The 21,635-nt window shown below is 39.4% G+C and overlaps 2 protein-coding genes and 1 non-coding gene across 3 annotated transcripts; all 3 read left to right on the forward strand.

Moving 5' to 3' along the window:
* LOC138888685 (uncharacterized) lies at window positions 1-1,013 on the forward strand. The gene is made up of 2 exons (XM_070170594.1): window positions 1-743; window positions 941-1,013. Exons 1-2 carry the CDS (start codon window positions 1-3, stop codon window positions 1,011-1,013), a joined length of 816 nt encoding a protein of 271 aa, XP_070026695.1.
* Window positions 1,014-1,335: 322 nt separating this feature from the next.
* LOC138888686 (uncharacterized) lies at window positions 1,336-1,893 on the forward strand. Its single transcript, XM_070170596.1, has one exon. The coding sequence runs from the start codon at window positions 1,336-1,338 to the stop codon at window positions 1,891-1,893; it is 558 nt and encodes a 185-aa protein (XP_070026697.1).
* Window positions 1,894-21,528: 19,635 nt separating this feature from the next.
* LOC138888812 (small nucleolar RNA R71) lies at window positions 21,529-21,635 on the forward strand. The gene has a single exon (XR_011406391.1). It is a non-coding gene; the product is annotated as a small nucleolar RNA R71 (small nucleolar RNA).

Raw genomic sequence — 21,635 nt, forward strand, 5'->3', positions numbered from 1 at the left:
ATGAGCACCATCCAAAACCCACCGTTCACAGATATAGATGAGTTTCTATTTCGGCTTCAGATGTGGTGGTATGAATTAGGAGGAGATGGTCAGAAATGGGTCATTAAGTATTTGGGAGCTCTCACAGATATTATGAAAGTTAAACCACGCGATGATTTGATTACGGCACTAGTGACTTTTTGGGACCCTATTCACAATGTCTTTCGCTTCTCTGATTTCGAGCTTACTCCCACATTAGAAGAAATAGCTGGATATTCCTGTTTTGATGGAGATTTGAGAAATCAGAATATTATATTCCCCAAGGCTCCCTCTGTACATCGATTCTTTGGTTTTCTGAATATCAGTAATCAAATCAGAAAAATCAACGTTGTCAAAGAGTGTTGTTCTTTCAACTTCCTATATTCAAGGTTCGGAAAGCTGGATGGATTTAAAATTCATGAAAAGGGCCTTACTAACAAACAAAATAAGGACACCTGGCAAATTCACCGTCGCTTCGCTTTCATGGTGGCTTTTCTGGGAGTCATGGTCTTCCCAAACAAAGAGTGGACGGTTGATATTCACATAGCCAGAGTCATACAAGTCCTCACTACTAAAGAACATCACACTCTTGCCCCGATCATTCTTTCAGACATTTATCGGGCGTTGACTTTGTGTAAGTCCGGGGCAAAATTCTTCGAAGGGTGCAATATTTTGTTGCAAATGTGGTTAACTGAACATCTCCGACATCACCCCAAGTTCATGCAGTATGGTCCGAGCAAGGACAATTTTATTGAGAGTTATGAAGAAAGAATAAAAGATTATAAATCTCCAGAAGGGGTGGAAGCCTGGATATCCCATTTAAGATCTCTAATGGCAAGTCAAATTGAGTGGACTTTGGGATGGCTCCCGGTAAGAGAGGTGATACATATGTCAACCTTAAAGAGTTATTTGCTATTGTTAGGTTTAAGAAGTGTCCAGCCGTATGCGCCACAGAGAGTTCTAAGACAGCTAGGGAGATACCAAGTGGTGCCTGATGATGAAGATTTGAGTGTGCAAGTGATTGAGCTACACCCCGAAGCCACACTCCCTGAGGCTTTAATCCAACAAATTTGGAATGGTTGTCGATACTTGAAAGATTATACCAAGTTCCAGATCCTGTGAAAGGTGAGATAAATTCGAGTTATGCTAGGTGGTTTGAGAAAAGATCCCGTGTGGATGATGCACCAGAACCCGATCCCAGAAGGCCCATAAAAAGACCGCATGTTCAAGCCTTTGATGACAAAATCCAAGAACGGTTGGCTTGGGGTGAAAAAGGAAAAGGGGTACAAAGCAACTATTCATGCCTTAGAAGAAAGCATGAGGAACCTCAATTTGGAGAAAGACTTACAAACACAAGAAGCAGAAGGTGAAAAGAAGAGTCTGATTTGCGAGAATAAAGCTCTCCGCGCTCAGTTTCAACAAATGAAGAAAGCCTCTGAAGCTCTAGTGAGAAGTTGGAAAGATCAGAAAATCATTTCCAATTTGATGGAAAGGATGCAAGATTATGACTCCATTTTGGCAAGAACCAAAAAGGCGTTAGATAAAGCTAGGGAAAAAATCATACAGTTGAATGAGGAGGCCAAATCTAGTAAAAAACACCAAGTAATGAGATTTGAAGAAGAAATGGCTCAATTCGAGAAAGAGAAGGATCATTGGGTACGTTCAAAGGCTCAGCTCCATGCACAATTGGAAGAAATGAGAAGGTACAATAGAGAACATCAGCATGCAGATATTGATAGGGAGATAGCACAGGCAAGACTCGAGCAGGCTAGACTTCAAGCTCAATTGGAGTCAGCTTTAGATCGCGAGGGCCACAAAAGAGATATAGCCACCACTCGCCAACAGCAATTGCAAAACCAAGACCAAAATCTCTAAGATTTCAGAGCACAAATCCATGATTTGGCCGTTTATACTTCTCAAAGTTATGTGAACTACCAGGGGATGGATTATGAAAGGTTCTTGGAGCATGCGCCTACTTTTGCCTATCACCTTGCAGTAGAGATAGAGAGGATGTACCGTACATTAAGGGGTCAGCCGGGTCAAGCTCCGCCGTGAGCATATGTTCCAGTGATTGAAAGAAAAAGATTGTGGAGTGAAGCATAGTCATAGTTGTTGAAACTTTTCATATAATAGTCATATTTTAGTTGACTACATGTCGAGTCTTTGAAACCATTTTCTTAAAGTATTGTCCAAATGTAATGTCATTTCTGTCTTTATACTGTTTTATTTGTTAAAATAAATATAAGTAATAATAATAATTGTTTCCACCAGAACTACGCTCGGTCTGATTCATGCAGGGTCATGATACGTAGGCAGTCTTCCTAAGATTCGACCACAACCAAAAGAAAAGAATAAAATGAAAAAAAGGAGGGGGAAGGGAATAAAAGATAGGCGTGAGCGACAATAAAAGGGAAAGGTCAGGAAAAGCTGGGATGACACAAGCAACCGAGCAAATACATGGTAGAAATGACTAATTGCCTAGGTGCATTGCATCCCTATGTGTGGTTGTTTATTTGTTAAAACTCTAATCACTAACAAGTTTGGTTGTTGTTTCCAGAATTCAAGCAGTTAGTACACCTAAGCATACTGGCAACCCACCCCTACCAAACCAGATCCAAAGGAGAAATAATCATGTCTATCCCAGATGTAGACACCAGTGTCATTGAAGGAGAAGAGTTGGACGTTAACGCCATAAAAGAAGAGATGTACAAATTAAAACAACAAATGGCCGAAATGTATCAGGCCTGGGCTAAAGGACAACCGCCATCCGCCTACCCGGCTAACCCTACCTTCACTCCACCACCGGCACAAACTCAGGATCATCCTGCCACCTATCTATCCCCGAGCTTTCCCATTTACCAACACTACCGAGGCACCACTTCTCATACACCATAATCTCCACCCCCTAAACCAATTCCATACCCTCCTATACCAGTAACTCCTGTCTTCATAGCACCTCCACCAACTACACTCCACAAATCTCCTAGCGAGCCTATGTTCTAGGCCCAGGAAAACCAATACTACCCCTCGGAGCCCACTTTCAAAGCTCCAGAAACCCATTCCTATACTCCTCGTTTTGACCTCCCGATAGAAGCTGATAAACCAGTCAAAAATACTGAACAGGAGGAGATGTTCAGGAAAGTTAAAAGCTTAGAACAATCATTCAGAGACATGCGGGGGTTGGGAGGGCAAGTCAGTGTGGCCTACAAGGACCTATGTCTGTTCCCGAATATGCAATTACCGACAGGTTTCAAGATGCCCAAGTTTGATCTATACAACGGGCACGGTGATCCAGTAGCCCACTTGAGGGGTTTTTGCAGCAAGATGAGGGGAGCTGGAGGAAAAGATGAATTGTTAATGGCTTACTTCAGTCAGAGTTTGAGTGGATCAGCATTGGAATGGTATACCCGCCAAGACCATGGGAGATGGTACACATGGGATGATCTGGCGCAAGCATTTTCTTGTCACTTCCAATACAATCTTGAGATCATTCCAGATCGACTGTCCTGACTAAACTTGAGAAGAAGCACAGTGAAAGCTTCAGAGAATATGGTTTCCGATGGAGGGAGCAAGCAGCAAGAGTATATCCCCCAATGAAGGAAAGTGAGATGGTAGATTACTTCCTACAGGCTTTGGAACCTACTTACTATAGCCATTTGGTCTCAGCTGTGGGAAAGTCATTCAACGAAGTAGTAAAGATGGGGGGCATGGTAGAAGAAGGCCTCAAGTCGAATAAAATCATGAGCTATTCGACTATCAAAGCGACTACTCAGGCTATTCAGGACGGCATAGGAGGGATTGGGAAGAAGAAGAGAGAGGAAGCAGCAATGGTTGATTCAAGAACTTGGTCCGGATCCAGAGGTTCACCTTACCACTATAATCAACCTCGACCCCACCAACAAACTTATCACCACAATCCACCCCAACACTACTATGCCCCACCAGAACCTCATTTTTTCGTCCACCATGCACAAGCATACAACCAACCTCCTGCCCACACTCAATGGCGTGCTCCCGTCCTACAAAATACTTATCCACATCCACGAGCCTACCAAAACACTCCCGGACCAAATTTCTGGCCTAGTCAAGCATTCAAGGGTGAAAGGTTGCAGAAAAAGAAAACCTTCACTCTGTTGGGAGAATCATACACTAGTCTGTTCCATAGGCTAAAACAACTAGATATGCTAAGGCCGATACAGTCCAAACTGCCAAATCCTCCTCCAAAGAATCTTGACTATACTATCAGATGTGAGTATTGTTCTGGTACTCTGGGTCATGATACAGAAAAGTGCTGGCACTTGAAAAGTGTGATACAGGAGCTTATTGATACCAATAGAATTGAATTTCAAGCTCCCGAGGCGCCCAATATTAATAGGAATCCAATGCCAGACCACCAGGAGGCAAATATGATCGAAATAGTGCATGCGGAGAGAGAGCCCAAGAAGCCATCACAGACTATCATGATGATTCGGTCTAGTGGAGTCAAGACAGAAGAACAATCAGCAGGTGAGAAGTTGGTAATCAAGCCAAGCAAAAAGAGTGTTGAGCCATTTGTGGCAGTTGAAAAGTGGTCTTTAAGCAAAGTTACAACGAAATAGGAAGGGGTGAAAGTGATTGTACCAGGAGCAGCCAGAAAACCCGTCATAATTGCGGAAGGTGATCGCGCAGATCAGGTTATTATCAAGCCGGTAACCCAGTTACCAATAATCAACAGCAAGGCTATTCCATGGAATTACTAACGGGTAACAGTGATGTACAAAGGGAAGGAATTCAAAGAAGAAATCTGTGAAGTACAGGGTTTGACTCGCTAGGGAAGGTGTTTTACTCCCGAGGAGTTAAGAAGAGCTAAAGATAATCCAGTGCTAGTAAAGAAAGTCGTAACTGAAGAAGAAGCAGAAGAATTCTTGAGGAAGATGATGCTACAGGACTACTCTATCGTGGAACAATTAAGAAAGACGCCTGCTCAAATTTCCCTATTATCATTATTGATCCATTCAGATGAGCACCGTCAAGCTTTAATGAAGATCTTGAATGAGGCGCACGTTCCCGATAAGATCTCCGTGAATCACTTGGAAAAAATAGCCAACAAAATCTTCGAAGCAAACAGAGTCACATTTTCTGATGATGAATTGCCTGTAGAAGGTACTAAGCACAATAGAGCTCTTTACCTCACAGTAAAATGTGAGAAATTTGTGGTGACCCGGGTATTGGTTGACAACGGGTCAAGCGCAAACATCTGTCCTCTCTCCACTCTAAGCAAGTTGAAAATAGAAGATGAGAGGATCCATAAGAACAGTATTTGCGTGCAGGGATTTGACGGCGGAGGTAAAGATTCAGTTGGGGACATAGTGCTGGAGCTGACGATAGGGTCAGTTGAGTTCACAATGGAGTTTCAGGAGCTGAATATAGTTGTTTCCTATAATTTGCTATTGGGTCGACCATGGATCCATGCCGCTAAAGCAGTCCCATCAACACTACACCAGGTAGTCAAATTTGAATGGGATAGACAAGAAATAGTTGTGCATGGGGAAGATAGTTTATCTGCTCGCAGCAATGCCATTGTACCGGTCATTGAAGTGGAGATGACCAGGGACCAGGGGTCTACCAGGTTTCTGACACGATGTTGGTAGAGAAATTTACGGAGGGAAAATACATTCCAAATCCAAAGATAACCTCCGCATCAGTCAGGGTAGCCTATGAGATGTTGAATAATGGTTTTGTACTCGGTAAAGGTTTGGGCTCATCTTTGCAAGGCATCATACAGCCGGTGTCCCTTCCTGAAAACTTAGGAACATTTGGTTTGGGATTCAAGCCCACTTCCACATACATAAGAAAGGCTAGAAAGCTAAAACAGAAGGCATGGGTCCTTTCAAAGCCAGTCCCACGTCTTTCTAAATCATTTGTTAAGTCCAGTACCAGAAGTCGCCCAATAACAGCAATTTCCAGTTCTGTGACTGATCCTGACAAGGAGTTAATTGAAAGATTTGAGAAGTTGTTCAACAGTGTGAACATGGTGGAAATTGGAGAGGGTTCTAGCAACGCGGAAGTGCAATTTGTCGGGCCAAAAACAAAGCTTAACAATTGGAAGGCTACTCCTCTCCCCACTCGGAAGGAGTCTTGGTAGTTTATTTTGAGTTTCCTTCAGTTTGTCTGGGTTATTCCAGGGTTGTAATCCAGATTGTTTTATCTTTCAATCTGTTTGAAGTGTGCAAACCTCGTTATCTTTCATCATTCAATGAAATACAGTTTCACTTTCTTTATCATTCTTGATAGTTTTTCTTTTGTTTTTCTTTTCGTTTATGTACAGTTCTTTTTACACTAGTTCTAATGACATGACATACATGAGGAATCCTCAGCCCAATCTTAAAAATCAATCTAATTCCGAAATAATAGTTCAAGAAGTAGATTGTGACTACGAATCAAAATACGATGAAGATGAAGCCTTCAAAGAGATTAGTAAGGAGTTAATTCACTTCGAAGAAAAACCCAAACCCAACCTGAATGAAACAGAAACCGTCAATTTAGGGGATACAGACAATATCAGAGAGACTAAAATAAGTGTCCATCTCGAGCCAAAGATCCGGGAAGAGTTAACCAAAGCACTCATCGAATACAAAGATGTTTTTGCATGGTCGTATGATGACATGCCGGGTTTGAGCACTGATTTAGTGGTCTACAAATTGCCCACTGATCTAGCATTTCCTTCCGTCAAGCAAAAGTTGAGGAAATTCAAAATTGATATGAGTGTAAAGATTAAAGAAAAAATCACCAAGCAGTTGGATGCAAAGGTTATTTAGGTCACTCAATATCCTGTTTGGTTGGCTAATGTCGTGCATGTGCCGAAGAAGGATGGCAAGATTAGAGTATGCATCGATTACCGCAATCTCAACAAAGCAAGTCTGAAGGATAACTTCCCACTACCCAATATCCACATTTTGATCGATAATTATGCCAAGCGTGAGATTGGATCTTTTGTGGATTGTTATGCAGGGTATCATCAGATTCTAATGGATGAAGAAGATGCATAAAAGACGACATTCATCACACCATAGGGAACTTACTGCTACCGGGTAATGCCATTTGGTTTGAAGAACACCGGGGCAACTTACATGAGAGCAATGACTACGGTGTTTCATGATATGATACACAAGGAGATTGAGGTATACGTGGATGATGTGATCATAAAATCAAAGCATCAGGCTGAACCCATTGGGGATTTGAGGAAATTCTTCCTAAGACTTCGCAGGTACAACCTCAAGCTTAACCCTACCAAGTGCACATTTGGTGTTCCATCCGGAAAGCTGTTGGGATTCATAGTCAGCCGGCGAGGCATCGAGTTGGACCCATCAAAGATCAAAGCCATCTAAGAATTGCCACCTCTGAGGAACAAGACTGAAGTGATGAGTCTGTTAGAGAGGTTGAACAATATCAGAAGGTTTATTGCTCAACTCACGACAACTTGTGAGCCTATTTTCAAATTGTTGAAGAAGGATGTTGCGGTCAAGTGAACTGATGAGTGTCAAGAAGCATTTGATAAGATAAAAGGATACTTGTCAAACCCACCCGTGCTTGTTCCGCCAGAACCAGAGAGACCTTTGATTCTTTACTTGACAGTCTTGGAAAATCATTTGGCTGTGTACTGGGGCAGCATGACATCACCGGCATAAAGGAACAGGCCATCTATTATCTTAGAAAGAAGTTCATGACTTATGAGGTTAAGTACACTCATCTGGAAAGGACATGTTGCGCCCTAACTTGGGTGGCTCAGAAATTGAAACATTATTTGTCATCCTACACTACTTACCTCATTTCGCACTTGGATCCGTTGAAGTATATCTTTCAAAAGCCTATGCTGACAAGAAGACTTGCGAAGTGGCAAATCTTGCTCACAGAGTTTGACATCATCTATATGACTCGGACTGCGATGAAAGCCCAAGCATTGGCCGATCATTTGGCCGAAAACCCGGTCGATGAAGATTACGAGCCATTGAGAACTTATTTTCCCGATGAAGAAGTGATGCATATCGATGAACTGGAGCAAATTGAAAAACCAGGCTAGAAACGTTTCTTTGATGGGGCTGCCAACATGAAAGGAGTCGGAATAGGAGCTGTGCTTATTTCTGAAACAGGGCATCACTATCCTGTTACGGCTCAACTTTGGTTTTATTGCACCAACAATATGGCTGAGTATGAAGCCTGTATTTTGGGTCTAAGGCTAGTTGCAGACATGGATATCCAGGAAGTCTTGGTCTTGGGAGACTCAGATCTTCTGGTACATCAAATTTAAGGAGAATGAGAAACGCGAGATTTGAAGCTCATACTGTACCGACAATACTTGCATGATCTTTGTCAACGGTTTCGATTAGTGGAGTTCAGGCATATTCCAAGGGTCCATAATAAGGTCGTCGATGCTTTGGCTACCCTGGCATCAATGTTGCACCATCCGGACAAAGATTATGTCGATCCTCTGCATATTCAAGTCCGAGATCAACATGCTTATTGTAACGATTGAAGAAGAACTTGATGGAGAACCATGGTTCCATGATATCAAGGAGTACATCATAATGGGGATATATCCAGTGCAAGCCACGGGGGATCAAAAGAGAACAATTCTACGGTTGGCAAGTGGATTCTTTTTAAGTGGAGGAGTTTTGTATAAAAGAACACCAGACCTTGGATTATTAAGATGCATAGATGCTAGACAAGCTACGACTGTCATTTCCAAAGTACATTCGAGTGTCTGCGGACCACATATGAGCGGATATGTGCTGGCGAAGAAAATTCTCCGAGCAGGTTATTATTAGCTTACCATGGAGCGAGATTGTATCAGTTTTGTGCGCAAATGTCATCAGTGCCAAGTACATGGAGATTTGATTCATTATCTACCATCGGAATTGCACACAATATCAGTACCATGGCCCTTTGTTGCTTGGGGCATGGATGTCATTGGACCAATTGAGCCAGCAGCATCCAACGGACACAGGTTCATTCTAGTAGCCATTGATTATTTCACCAAGTGGGTTGAGGCCAAAACTTTCAAATCGGTGACCAAGAAAGCAGTGGTCGAGTTTGTTCACTCAAATATCATCTGTCGATTCGGAATCCCAAAGGTGATTATCATAGATAATGGTGCTAATCTTAACAGTAACTTGATGGAAGAGGTATGTCAATAGTTTAAGATTACACATCGCAATTCTACCCCATATCGTCCCAAGGCGAATGGATCAGTCGAGGCAGCCAACAAAAACATAAAGAAGATACTTTGAAAAATGGTAGAAGGTTCGAGGCAATGGCACGAAAAATTACCATTTGCGTAGTTAGGATATCGCACTACTGTCCGTACTTCGGTACGTGCAACTCCTTATTTGTTGGTATATGGCACTAAAGCAGTAATACCTGCAGAAGTTGAAATCCCTTCCCTTCGGATTGTCGCTGAGGCTGAGATTGATAATGATGATTGGGTCAAAACCTGTTTGGAGCAGTTGAACTTGATTGATGAAAAAAAATTGGCAGCAGTATGTCATGGCCAGTTATATCAAAAGAGAATGGCAAGAACATACAACAAAAGGGTGCGTCCCCGAAAGTTTGAAGTGGGTTAGCAAGTGCTGAAACGTATCCTTCCACATCAGGTTGAAGAAAAAGGCAAGTTCGCCCCGAATTGGCAAGGGCCATTTATTGTAACCAGAGTATTGTCCAATGGTGCTTTATGTTTAACAGATATTGAAGGAAAATGCATAGACATGGCTATCAATTCTGATGCAGTCAAGAGATATTATGTATGATTTCTTTGTTATAATTGTTGATTGTTTGTACTTGGCATTGTTTCGAAGAATGAAATGACGAAGGCAATTTGTTCCGATATCTAAACAATTTACCCTTTGTTCCCCCTTTTGATCCTTATTTATTTCTTTCATACTTCTCTTTTGGAATCAATAACGAAAAAGAGAGAAAATAAAGAAAAGAAAAGAAGCAAAAAGAGAAAGTACAAGAAAACAAAGAAATTCGGGTGTGAACTACGTTTGACCTGATTCCTTTTAAGGATATGTAGGCAGCCTCACGGCTCGGTCATAGTAAAATAAAAGTCAAAAGATCCCCAAGCAAGAAACTAGGGCAGAAGTTGTGATTGTAATAAGAAATGTGATTCCAACAGTTGTAATTCTAACCCATTTTGAAGTTGTTTTGAGCCCGTTTTATACCCTTTTCTTTCCAAGCATATTCTAAGAACCCACATTGCTATCCAAAGAAAGACCTCCCGATCAGTCTTCGAGAGATACCAAGTTAAGCAATGTAAAGAGAATTCATATCAGGGGCAACACTCCGGTTTAAGCAAGAGAAATCAAAAAAATGAGAGAGTCTTATTGGTGAAAACCCTCATGGGCACCATGAGGCGACGAAATCCAAGAGAAAGTAAAAATGAGAGAGTCTTATTGGTGAAAACCTTCACAGGCACCATGAGGCGACAAGGAATCGAGAAATTAACAAATGAGAGAGGTTTGTCGGTGAAAACTCTTCAGAGCACTGCAAGTCGAACAAGGTCCGTAACTTGGCAGAAAGTAAATTGAGTTGTGGAAATCTGGGAGCACAAAGTAAAACAATTGGAAAGGAGATTGGTTAAATAGACTGGGCTGATTAATCCAAAATGCATACCATGATCATTGGTGCCAGTGACTCCACTCAGATAAGTTCCTCTTCCTATCTCCAACAGTCATCCAAATTTGGATTTTCCTCTTTATTCTTAATTCTCAAAATCGTTACATTTCATTACTATTAATTTTTACTCCTCTAAAGCTCTCCCAAGGTTAGCCTTGTTTCAACAAATAAGAAGGAGTGTCAAAGTGTACTACCAGATTCAAAATTGCACAAAGAAAAATGCGGCTAGGACATACTAGAGATAGTAAGATGAAAAATGGGACATAGGGTGTAAGCAAAGGTTAAATCGGTGGAATGGTTCAGTAATGTCATGGGAGATGTACGGGTCCAGGTAGAAAGGTCAAGAGGGCAGAATAACAGTTGGGGGATCCTGCAGTCAAGGATCAGTCAGAAGGTCAAAACAGTCTTTTCGACTAGTTTAAGGTAGTCGGACGAAGCAAAGCATGGCAAAGAGAAAACCACCCCCAACAAGAATACCACAACTAACTGCCACGTTTTAAACTAACAAGATTTTCTTTGAAACAGGGGCAACGGCGACATTTTTCTCAAGAAGCACCCTGTAAGGATAACAAGTACCATGCAGGTTTGATCGCATAATTCTTAGGACCCTCCTGGAAAATGGGACGTAGGTTAAAATCCAAAACAAACATAAGTAGTGAATACCAAACAAATGTGCACCAAAAGGAATAAGTTGTCTTCAATGTTCGCATAAAAGTTTTCAGGACCCACCCGAATAGTGGGACGTAACTTTAAGCATTCCATTAGATAAGTAAGTATTGTTATAAGAGAGTACAATTTAGAGTTGAAATTGTCATTCGTAAGATAAGCTTTAAATTGAAATTTCAGGACCCTCCTGGATAATGGGGAGTAGTTTAAGATTTTCTTAGATAACAAAATTTAGCAGAAGTCATAACTTTAAAAGATATAGCTTAGATTTAAAATTGTCGTTTAGTTGAGAGTTGTCAGGACCCCCCTGGATAATGGGACCTAGCTTTCAAATTCTTAGTAATATTTGGTAATATGATCCAGTTTAACACTCACAGATGCGCTCAGCTACCAAACTGGGGCAGAAAATTTTCTTTTGTTTTGTCTATTTTTGTTGAAGTCAGGTGCCCATCTGAAGAACAGGGAGAGCAACACGGATGTTAAAGATAAGAGCGTGACCAAGTACTAGCAATCAGGCGTCCACCTGGATAACAAGGAAAAATAGTTGAAATATCAACAATCAGGCGTCCACCTAGAGAACAAAGAACAACAGTTGAAGTATCAGTAATCAGGCGTCCACCTGGAAAACAAGGAACAATAATTGAAGTATCAGCAATCAGGCATCCACCTGGAGAACAAGGAAGAACAGTTGAAGTATCAGCAATCAGGCATCCACCTAGAGAACAAGGAAGAACAGTTAAAGTATCAGCAATCAGGCGTCTACCTGGAGAACAAGGAACAACAGTTGAAATATCAGTAATCAGGCGTCCACCTGGAGAACAAGGAACAACAATTCAAGTTTCAGCAATCAGGCGCCCTCCTGGAGAGCAAGGAAGTACAATTCAAGTTTCATCTTTCAAGTTCTTACTAATATTTGGTAACATGATTTAGTTTACACTCACATATGTGCCCAGCCACCAAATTGGGGCAGAAAATTTTCTTTGTTTTGTCTATTTTTGTTGAAATCAGGAGCCCACCTGGAGAACAAGGGAATACGTTTCAAGTTTCAGCAGTCAGGAGCCTGCCTGAAGAATAAGGGAATGCAATTCAAGCTTCAGCAATCAGGCGCCCACCTGGAAAGCAAGGGAATACACTTCAAGTTTCGGCAATCAGGCGCCCACCTGGAGAGCAAGGGAATACAATTCAAATTTCAAGTAATCAGGCGCCCTCCTGGAGAACAAAGGAAAGGAAATAATAGTCAAAGAAAGACATTTAAAAGGTTCAGCAATCAGGTACCCGCCGGGAAGAGAGGGAAAGCATCTCAAAAAATACAATTCAAGTTAGCAACAAAGGAACTTCTAAAGAAAATACAAGTCAACAAGGCAACAACAGTCACAAGATCAAGTTTGAAAATAAATCTTTGTAAAGGATAGATTATAGCTTAGTCTAGCTTCTTCATTTTTGTCATGGTGTAATAAGGAGGTCAGTAAGCAGTATCAGCAGCAATAGCAGTAACAGTGAAACCACAACTTCATGGTAGTCCCAGCTACCGAAACTTCCCGAACTACATTGACCTGATTCCTTTATAGCCAAAGATATGTAGGAAATCTTTGAAGCAGAGGTCCGGTCAAATCTTTCAAAAAATGCTTCCCACGGAGTATTCAAACGGGCAAAAATTGCTCGTATCCACTCACTTTATCTTTGCACAAAAACTCTTCGTGTTTCCGGGCAAAGAGGGGCAGCTGTGAGCACGTGATTTTTGCCTCACACGAATTACTCCAAAAGAATTCCCAAAATTAGATTTTTTCTTTAATTATGTGTTATTTTTAGGAATTATTGTGCGATTTTCCTAATTGTTTGCATATGTTTGTGTGCATGTTTAATTTTATTAATGCATTAAAAATACAAAAAATATAGCATTTGCATTTAAGATTTGATTTTTAGATTTTTTGGAATTAATTAATAATTAGGAGTTTTATAAAAATGAAAAATAATAATAATAATAACAACATATTTTTAGTCAAATTGTGTGTTTTTCTTTTAATTTAGTGTCTAACTATTCATGTTAATTATAATTTAGAGTGAATTAGTATTTTTAAGATTAATTTTGGTTTTATAACTTAATTTAGGATTTTAATTTTTGAAAATAATAATAATAATAAAACATGAAAAGAAGGAATTAATTTGAAAAGTGAAGAAATGAAAAATCAAAGTTTGGGATGTTCTTTAAACCCAAATCTGCAGGCCCCAAAAAATACGCCCATACCCGGTCCAAACTTTCAGGTCTCTGGGACCAGCGAAACGACGTAGTATAGGGACAGAACTACATCGTTTCGATTTCAACATATCTCAACCGTCCATTCATCTACATCCAACGACCAGAACTTCGTCCCATCACCCGTATCTAACCCTGACCCGCCCCTAAACCGGTCTTTCCCCATGAAACCAAAATGACCCCGTTTCCCATTTACGATTTAATCGGAGCCGTTGGATTCCAATCATCCAACGGCCCTAATTAAATCAAACATTTAATATATCAAACCCCCCCCCAATGCCCCAAAATAAAATTTTCATCCCTCCCCCCCCCCCATCTCTCGTCAGAGACCAAACATAACGCCACCACGAACCGCCGCCTTCCGCCCACCGGAAATTGCCTCACGGTGGTTCCGGTGGCCCAAATCACCCCATCTTTACACCATAGAATACCCTCACTCCCCTCTTCTCGAATCCACAAACCTTAGCTATCAAATATCCCTAGAATCCCTCGAATTTTAGATCAAAGGGATGAACCCTAGCGTCGCCCTAACTTCCTCCTGTGGCGGCGCCACTTCCAACCAGCCCCAAAATAAAACCACGGAACCATCAAGACCCCCTCTTCCCAAATCCTTACTCCGTTTCCCTCGAACATGGCCTGAACCCTTCGAATTTTAAATCTAGGGTTCGAGCCATAAAAGCCCAAAGCCAAATTCAGACATGCAAGACTACTCCTTCAAGTTTTCTCAAGTGTTCAAGACGGTTTGGTCACAAAATAATGCTGCTCGTTTGTTCTTGGAAGAGAACAAATGATTGTCATTATTTGGGGACCAAACTGGATTATCAGTTGCAAGTTCAAGTGTAGGGTGAGTTCGTTCCTATTTTATGGTTATTCTTATTTTCATTTTTCCCCATCTCTGTTTCTTTTCTCTGGTCGATTTCAGTTGAAATTCGACCAGTTCTCCATTTTAAAATGTCTTCTGTTCACTATTTTGTTTTTCAAACTGCTTTGTTGTCGACTTGTTTAAAATTCTAAAGCCGTATCTTGTTTAATCACTTAGTCAATTTAACTGACATTAACCTGATAATTTCTTGTTGATAAGAATTGATTAGTGTAAGTTTGATTCAATTGTTTATCTAACTTAGGAAGCTTCTCAATAGTGGTAGGGTATAAATTGTACTACTAAATTAATTAAAGGCACTAGGCTAGTGGAGAGAATTAAGAAATAGAAAGCTGAAATTGATAATGGGAATGGAACTAATTGATTAATTTAGAGAAAATAAGTTAGTGGGGATAATTAAAATAAGAGAAGGGACACTCGTAATGGGGATGACATTAATGGAATGCCTATAAAAGGACACGAACAAAAGAACATTCTAAAAAAAAAGAGGACCAGAAGAGAAGATAATCTGAGAAATACTGAAAAAAATAGATTTTTACTGTTCCATTAGAATTTCCGAGATTTTGAGGCTTTTCATTTATGAAACAATTCCTGAATAATCATAGGTTAAAATGATTTGAATGTGCTGGTTTTCAAGTATTTGGTTCAAGTTCTGACTGTATTTTGATTACTAAGTATCAGTTGATCCTTCTACTAGGCTGAATTTGGCTAAAAAACTAGTTTCCTTTGGTTTATTTTACTGCTGAGTCCTGTTGATGCTACTGCTGCACCTTACCCCTCTTTACTCTCATTTCCAGGTATTCATATCACATCCCAATGTATGAGAATGGATGAATATGAAGATTGGTTCCCTTAAATAGAAATTTGTACTAATGTAGTTTGTTATTCAAATGTTTCTGCACTTTCGAAACTGTTTAGCTTAGTTTAATCTTATTATATTTCTTTCTGTTCGTTCCGAGTATGGACTGTTGTAGTATTATTGGCTGGGTAGTTCATTGTGGAGCATCAAAGGTGCATGAAAGGTCATGTTAAATGTTTGGCAATGTTTGAAAGTCGTAGGTATCTATGAGATTGGATAATTAGTACATTTGGTGATCGGTATGTAGGCCAGCTTCTATATTTATCTTGTTGAAAGGAGTATGTTCAAAGTTAAGTTGTAAATGTGATTAAGTATAGAATCCATGTTAGAAAGGGGAGGTGTGATTATATAGTTAGTTGTTTCAGTGGTGTTTCAATTCTTAATATATGAATAAAATCTTGTGAATGTGTTTCATGGCTGTGGATTGCATGATATTTATGCCAATCCATCTCTGCAGTAGTTTAGTGAGTTTGATCTAAATGTACCTTCCATTAAACATGTATTAAGTAAGAGCTTCTTAGTTTGCCGTAATATATTTGGATCTACTATGCATAATGGATTTGTAATTACTTAAAATGAAATTTGATTTATTAATTTTAGGGGTGTTCTAGCTTAGTGGTATCTATGTTTATACAATGTTGCAATTTTTTATTTTATTTTTATATGTTCAAAGGGCTGTTGGTGTAATTGTACGTTTAAAATTAAATTTGAAAACCTATGAGTTGATCGTGTTGCTGCAGGGATTCGACCTTGAATCCCTGCGTGGCCATTACACTGTGTCATTGAATTGGGCTGGCATTGGTAACATGATACTGGGCTCCCTTTTGGCCTAGGATTTAGATAGTATCTGAACTCATTAGTAATTAAAATAAGGCAGGCTGTTGGGCTCAGGTTTGAGCCTAAACTGGGCAACCTCGTGTTAATTAAACCATCAGTCCGTTAATTGAAGAAGTATAAAAGAATGGGCATTAGTTGGGTTGTAGGGATTACTTCTGAATGAGACAGGAATCCGGGTAATTGGAAAATGAACGGGTTGAGTTTTGGTCATATTATGCATCGGGCTTAATATCAACTTTATTTTTCTTTCTTCATTTACACTAGTAGTATGTTTATTTAAGGCAAATTACCTGCATTTGAATGTTAAATATTGTTTGGTTTTTTAATTATGCGAATTTGCTTTAGGTGGTTTAGTCTAGTCAATATAATAAAATCTGGATGTTGTAGTGCCATGATAAAAGTCATTTAATTGTTGGAATTTTACATCTCAAGCCTAAGGCTCAAGAATGCGAAAGGTGGTTATTCTCGTAAATGTCTCTACCTTAGTGTAATGCTAGTTATTCTTGCAAATGGTTATTTAATTAATGAGTAATTAAGGCTGCAAATTAAAATAGTTGGCGCAGTTTGAAAGGTGGGAGCGAATTAACTAATTAGTGTATGAATTTAATTGAGGTGCGTCATGCCGAACAAAAATGACAATTGTGTGACCCTCGCTTTAATTAATTTTTAACTCAACCTTAGAATTCGTGGCGTGCCATTTATCAAAATTCTATGGCACTCGCGAAGTTAAAACGCGTAGTTGCTTTTGGCGCGTATTTTAATAATATTACCTTCCTAAACTCGGGTGCACATTTATGTGACCCAAATCCAAATCTTAACAACGTTAAATTAAATATGTCGCGGATCGGGGGTGCATTTCATGTGGCATGATTACAGGTTCCATAATTAAGACCAACGTATGCGTTCGCGCAACGTTGGGCGAAACAATCTTAATCTTAATAAAATACTATCGTGGTTGTGTACATGTTCGCGTGACATAATTACGATTCTAAAAGCAAAATCAAAGTATGCACAACTTTGTCCCAATTTTCTTAATATTAATAAAGCGTTATTAATTGTGGACACATTTGCGTGACATAATTTTTGACACGCCAAACAAAGGGGTATACGTGCGCGTAACCCGTTTCAAGATAATTTTCTTGATTAAAAAGCGTTGAAAGGTCAATGCACATAGGTTTTAAAATTAGTAATTAAACAATTTTAATAAGCCAAATAAGATCAAAGCGACCGTGCTAGAACCATGGAACTCGGGAATGCCTAACACCTTCTCCCGGGTTAACAGAATTCCTTACCCGGATTTCTGTATTCGCGGACTGTATTACAGAGTCAATCGTTCCTCGATTCGGTATTTTAAACCGGTGACTTGGGATACCATAAATCTCCCAAGTGGCGACTCTGAATTTAATGTAAATAATCCCGTTTCGATTGTCCTTTAATTGGAAAAACTCCCTTATACACTCCTTCCCGGGTGTAGGAAAAAGGAGGTGTGACAATCACGAACCATTCTTGTAGTATAAAAATACACTTAAAATCTCTACTTTGCTCCCAATTTCGTCTTCAACGTACCTACACATAAAATAAACTCAATTAAGCACAAATATATTATAGTTTAGCATTAAAGCCCCAAAAAGTTAAGGTAAGTAATGCACTAAAAATATATAATTATAGCCAAACATCACTACTCCACACTTAAATGTTGCTTGTCCTCGAGCAATCAAACTACACTTTATATAGACATGACTTTTTTAAACAATTCTCCTAACTCATCACACCAAGAATCTTTAAAATACACTAAGGACAAGAGTGTAACATTTTCACCTCAAGATTTGACTCACAAGTACCATACATTATTTATAACTCACTCACTTACTCTTACATAGAGGTCAATGACATTACCTTTTCCTCATAAATCAAGTGCCCTCACACAACAAACGACAGTAGTTCCACACCCAATAAAATTTAAGAACAATTAGGAACTCAAGATAGAAAGAATTCACTCACTCTTAGAAACAACATTCATATCTACAAAAGATGCACCATAGGCTTGCCCGTACTGTACTACTCTACTAATCGAGCTCATTCAGTCTAGGATTAAAGTAGGACTTTAATTGGTTGTAATGTAAGCTGCGGGTCGGGTAAGATACATATGGATATAAGAGCGACTACGCCTCCCTAAGCACTTTAATACATACATTTTAACATTTAAATCCCATACTTATGTCAATCCATAAATTCACCTTCACATCAATGTATATTAACTCCATACTTCTTTAGGCACAAGTACATCAAGAGTCACCACTATCAAAAAATATTTTTCACAGCAATACAACTATATATATTCTTTTTCAATTCAAGTGACTTTTATTTTTTCAAAAATAGTGCACCTTTCTCCTTATTTCATTAGTTCCACTCAAAAGCCAAACCAACCACCCCACACTTTAACTTTTACAAAGTTCATAACAATTCAAATGTCATGAGAGGTGAAAAGGTTCAAATAGATGGCTAATTCAAACAAATGGGTAACACTTGTAATGTGGTTGCCAAAAAAGTAGGATTACAGGCTCAAAGGGCTATACATAATAATTGGGCGGGTAAAATATGCGTATCTGGATCAACAAAGAAACGCTTATATCACTTTCAAGGCTGAACAAAATTACTATTTCGCTTTGCAGACACACGGGGCAAATTCTAGACATTAAATGCAATGCACAGAATAACACATAAATCTCACACACACATGGCACATAACTTACTCAGGTTGGACTCATCAAGACACTCTAGTCAAAGCAGTTAAGCAAAGTTAAGATTATACAATTTAAGGTATTTATACAAGAGTAAAAAATTGAGCCTAAGCGTCACAACCAAAGTACTCACTATTCTCAAGGCATAACAAAGTCAAGAGATATTGACTCAATTCAATTTATAGCACAATAGCTCCTACTCCTAAAAAAAAATAAAACTAACTACACCCGGTTCAAATAAAATCCTTAGAAAAGAACTGTGGCTCAAAGAAAAACCAAGAAAAAATTACTACACTACCTACAAAGAAAATCTTTTTGTCCTTTTTTTTAGACTTAAATCCCTCAAGAAAACTATCTAGGAGATCCATCGTCGGGAAAAGTACAATTTTTCTTCTTCTTTTTTCTTTTTTTAATATTTGTTCTTAGGAGCTACTAAAATATTACACAATTACGAAAACAAAAATAAGAAGTTAATATTTTTCTAACATACTACTACTAATTATCTAGAGAATTTCTCCCACCCTATACTTAAAGAAGTGCAGTGTCCCCACTGCACAAATAAAGTAAAATAATAACAAGGGTGGATAAGAAACTCACTGAAAGGCCAAAGGCCGAAGCAATCACCACTCACGACGTACTCAAACTTCCCTCAAGCATGGTCCTTTGTGTGGGCACCCCGCACTTAGTTCCAACCATCTAGCTCGCTTTTGCATCCTTCCAATGGTTTTGTTTCCGATGATTGTAATCCTATAAAATAGAAACAAATAATACATAAAAAATTACAAAAATAAAAATAAAAGAAAGCAGTAAAGCTGGGTTGCCTCCCAACAAGCACCTGATTTAACATCGCGGCACGACACTACTACTATGCTCAGGCTGGGCGCTTTTTCTTCTTCTTTCTCCCATTAAGTCTAGCCTTTTTACACACTTTCAGAAGGTCTCTTCTTTCATCTATGGCTCTTTTCTCAATCATCCTTACACACTCAGCGTGCAACACCATTTCCTATAACTCAGTTGTCCCATCCGAATCACTACAATTCACATACAGACTTTGCTCTATCCCCTTCAGTTCTACCACAGTAATCATGCACAAGTCCTCATAATGCTTAGGAAACTTAAGTGTCTTGTACACATTAAAAGTAATTTTCTCATCGTCAACTCTCATCTTCAACTTCCCTTCCCTAACATCAATAATCGCTCCACTAGTAGCTAAGAATGGTCGCCCTAAAATAATGGGTACTTCCTCATCTGCCTCGTAATCAAGAACAACAAAATTAGCAAGAAGAATAAACTTTCCCACTCAAACTAACACATCCTTAATAATTCCTTCTGGCATAACTAGTGACCTATCTGCCAACTATAAAACGATTGTAGTAGGTCTAAGCACTCCCAATCCGAGTTGCTTGAACAAAGAGGATGACATCAAATTTATACAAGCCCCTAAATCACACAGTGCTCTACCAACTTCTTATTTTCCAAGAGACAGAGGAATTGTGAAACACCCAGGATCCTTTAACTTAGGAGGAAGTTTACTCTGAACTATAGCACTGCACTCTTCAGTAAGTGCAACTATTTCAAACTTTGTATGTCTTCGCTTGTTTGCCAATATCTTTGAGATACCTTGCATACTTAGGCACTTCTCATAAAATTTCCACCAAAGGCAAATTCACACGCACTTAGCTCAAAACATTTAAGAATTTCTTTTACTTAGCGTCATCTTTTTGCTTTTGCAGTCTTTGTGGAAACGGAGGTGGTGGCCTTTTCACAATTACTGGCTCTGATCCTTTGTTCTCTTTCTCATTCTCCTCAACTGGCTTAGGAACTAATTCTCCTTCAGGACTAGCTATATACTTCTTTTTCTATGGAACGTCTTCTTATACTCTTCCATTTCTCAAGGTAACCGCATTGACTTGAGCCTTAGGATTAGGCTTAGTATCACTCGGGAGAGCTCCAACAGGTCTAATATTTTGATTGTTAGCCAGTTGCCCAAACTGACTCCTAGATTTCTGAACTCTGTGCGCAATTGTTGATTGTCTATCAAGAGTTTTTTCATCATATCAGTCAACCTCTCTTCTGCTTGCTATGGGGGTTTAGGTGGTTGATTGTAGTTAGCCTGAGTCCTGATATTCTAATTTCCACCCCAAGATAAGTTAGGTTGATTCCTCCAATTCGAATTGTATGTGTTACCATATTGAGCATTTTGATTTATCGACCCTCTAGCTTGTTGCCCCACGCAATAATGGATTCAGGATTCACGGGGCATATGTCAGTTGTGTGACCTTCACCACATAACTCATAGCAAATAGACATATGTTACACATATTGCATCTGTTGTGCTTGATGCATTGTCATTTTATTCATCTGATTTGCTAATCTCGCTATATCTGCCCTCATGGCTAAGAAATCATCAAGCTCGATCACACCTACTGCTTTTTGTTTAAGTGCTCTTCGTGGTTCCCCATCTCCTAGCCAATTATTATCATTAGCAGTGAAATTGTTTAGCAGGATATGGATCTCACTGTACGGTCTTGCCATGCAACTACCCCCACATGCTGAGTTAAGATTCATCTTTGATGCCTCGTCCAGCCCATCAACGAAATTGTGACCCAACACCTCATCAGTATGACAATGGTGTGGGCAGTCTCTGAGTAGCTTTTTGTATCTTTCCCAAGCTTATCAAAGAGTCTCACCATCTTGTTGTTGAAACCCAAGAATCTGGCTCCTCAGCGA

Source organism: Nicotiana sylvestris, chromosome 3, assembly GCF_000393655.2.
Source record: "Nicotiana sylvestris chromosome 3, ASM39365v2, whole genome shotgun sequence".
Classification (NCBI taxonomy): domain Eukaryota; kingdom Viridiplantae; phylum Streptophyta; class Magnoliopsida; order Solanales; family Solanaceae; genus Nicotiana; species Nicotiana sylvestris.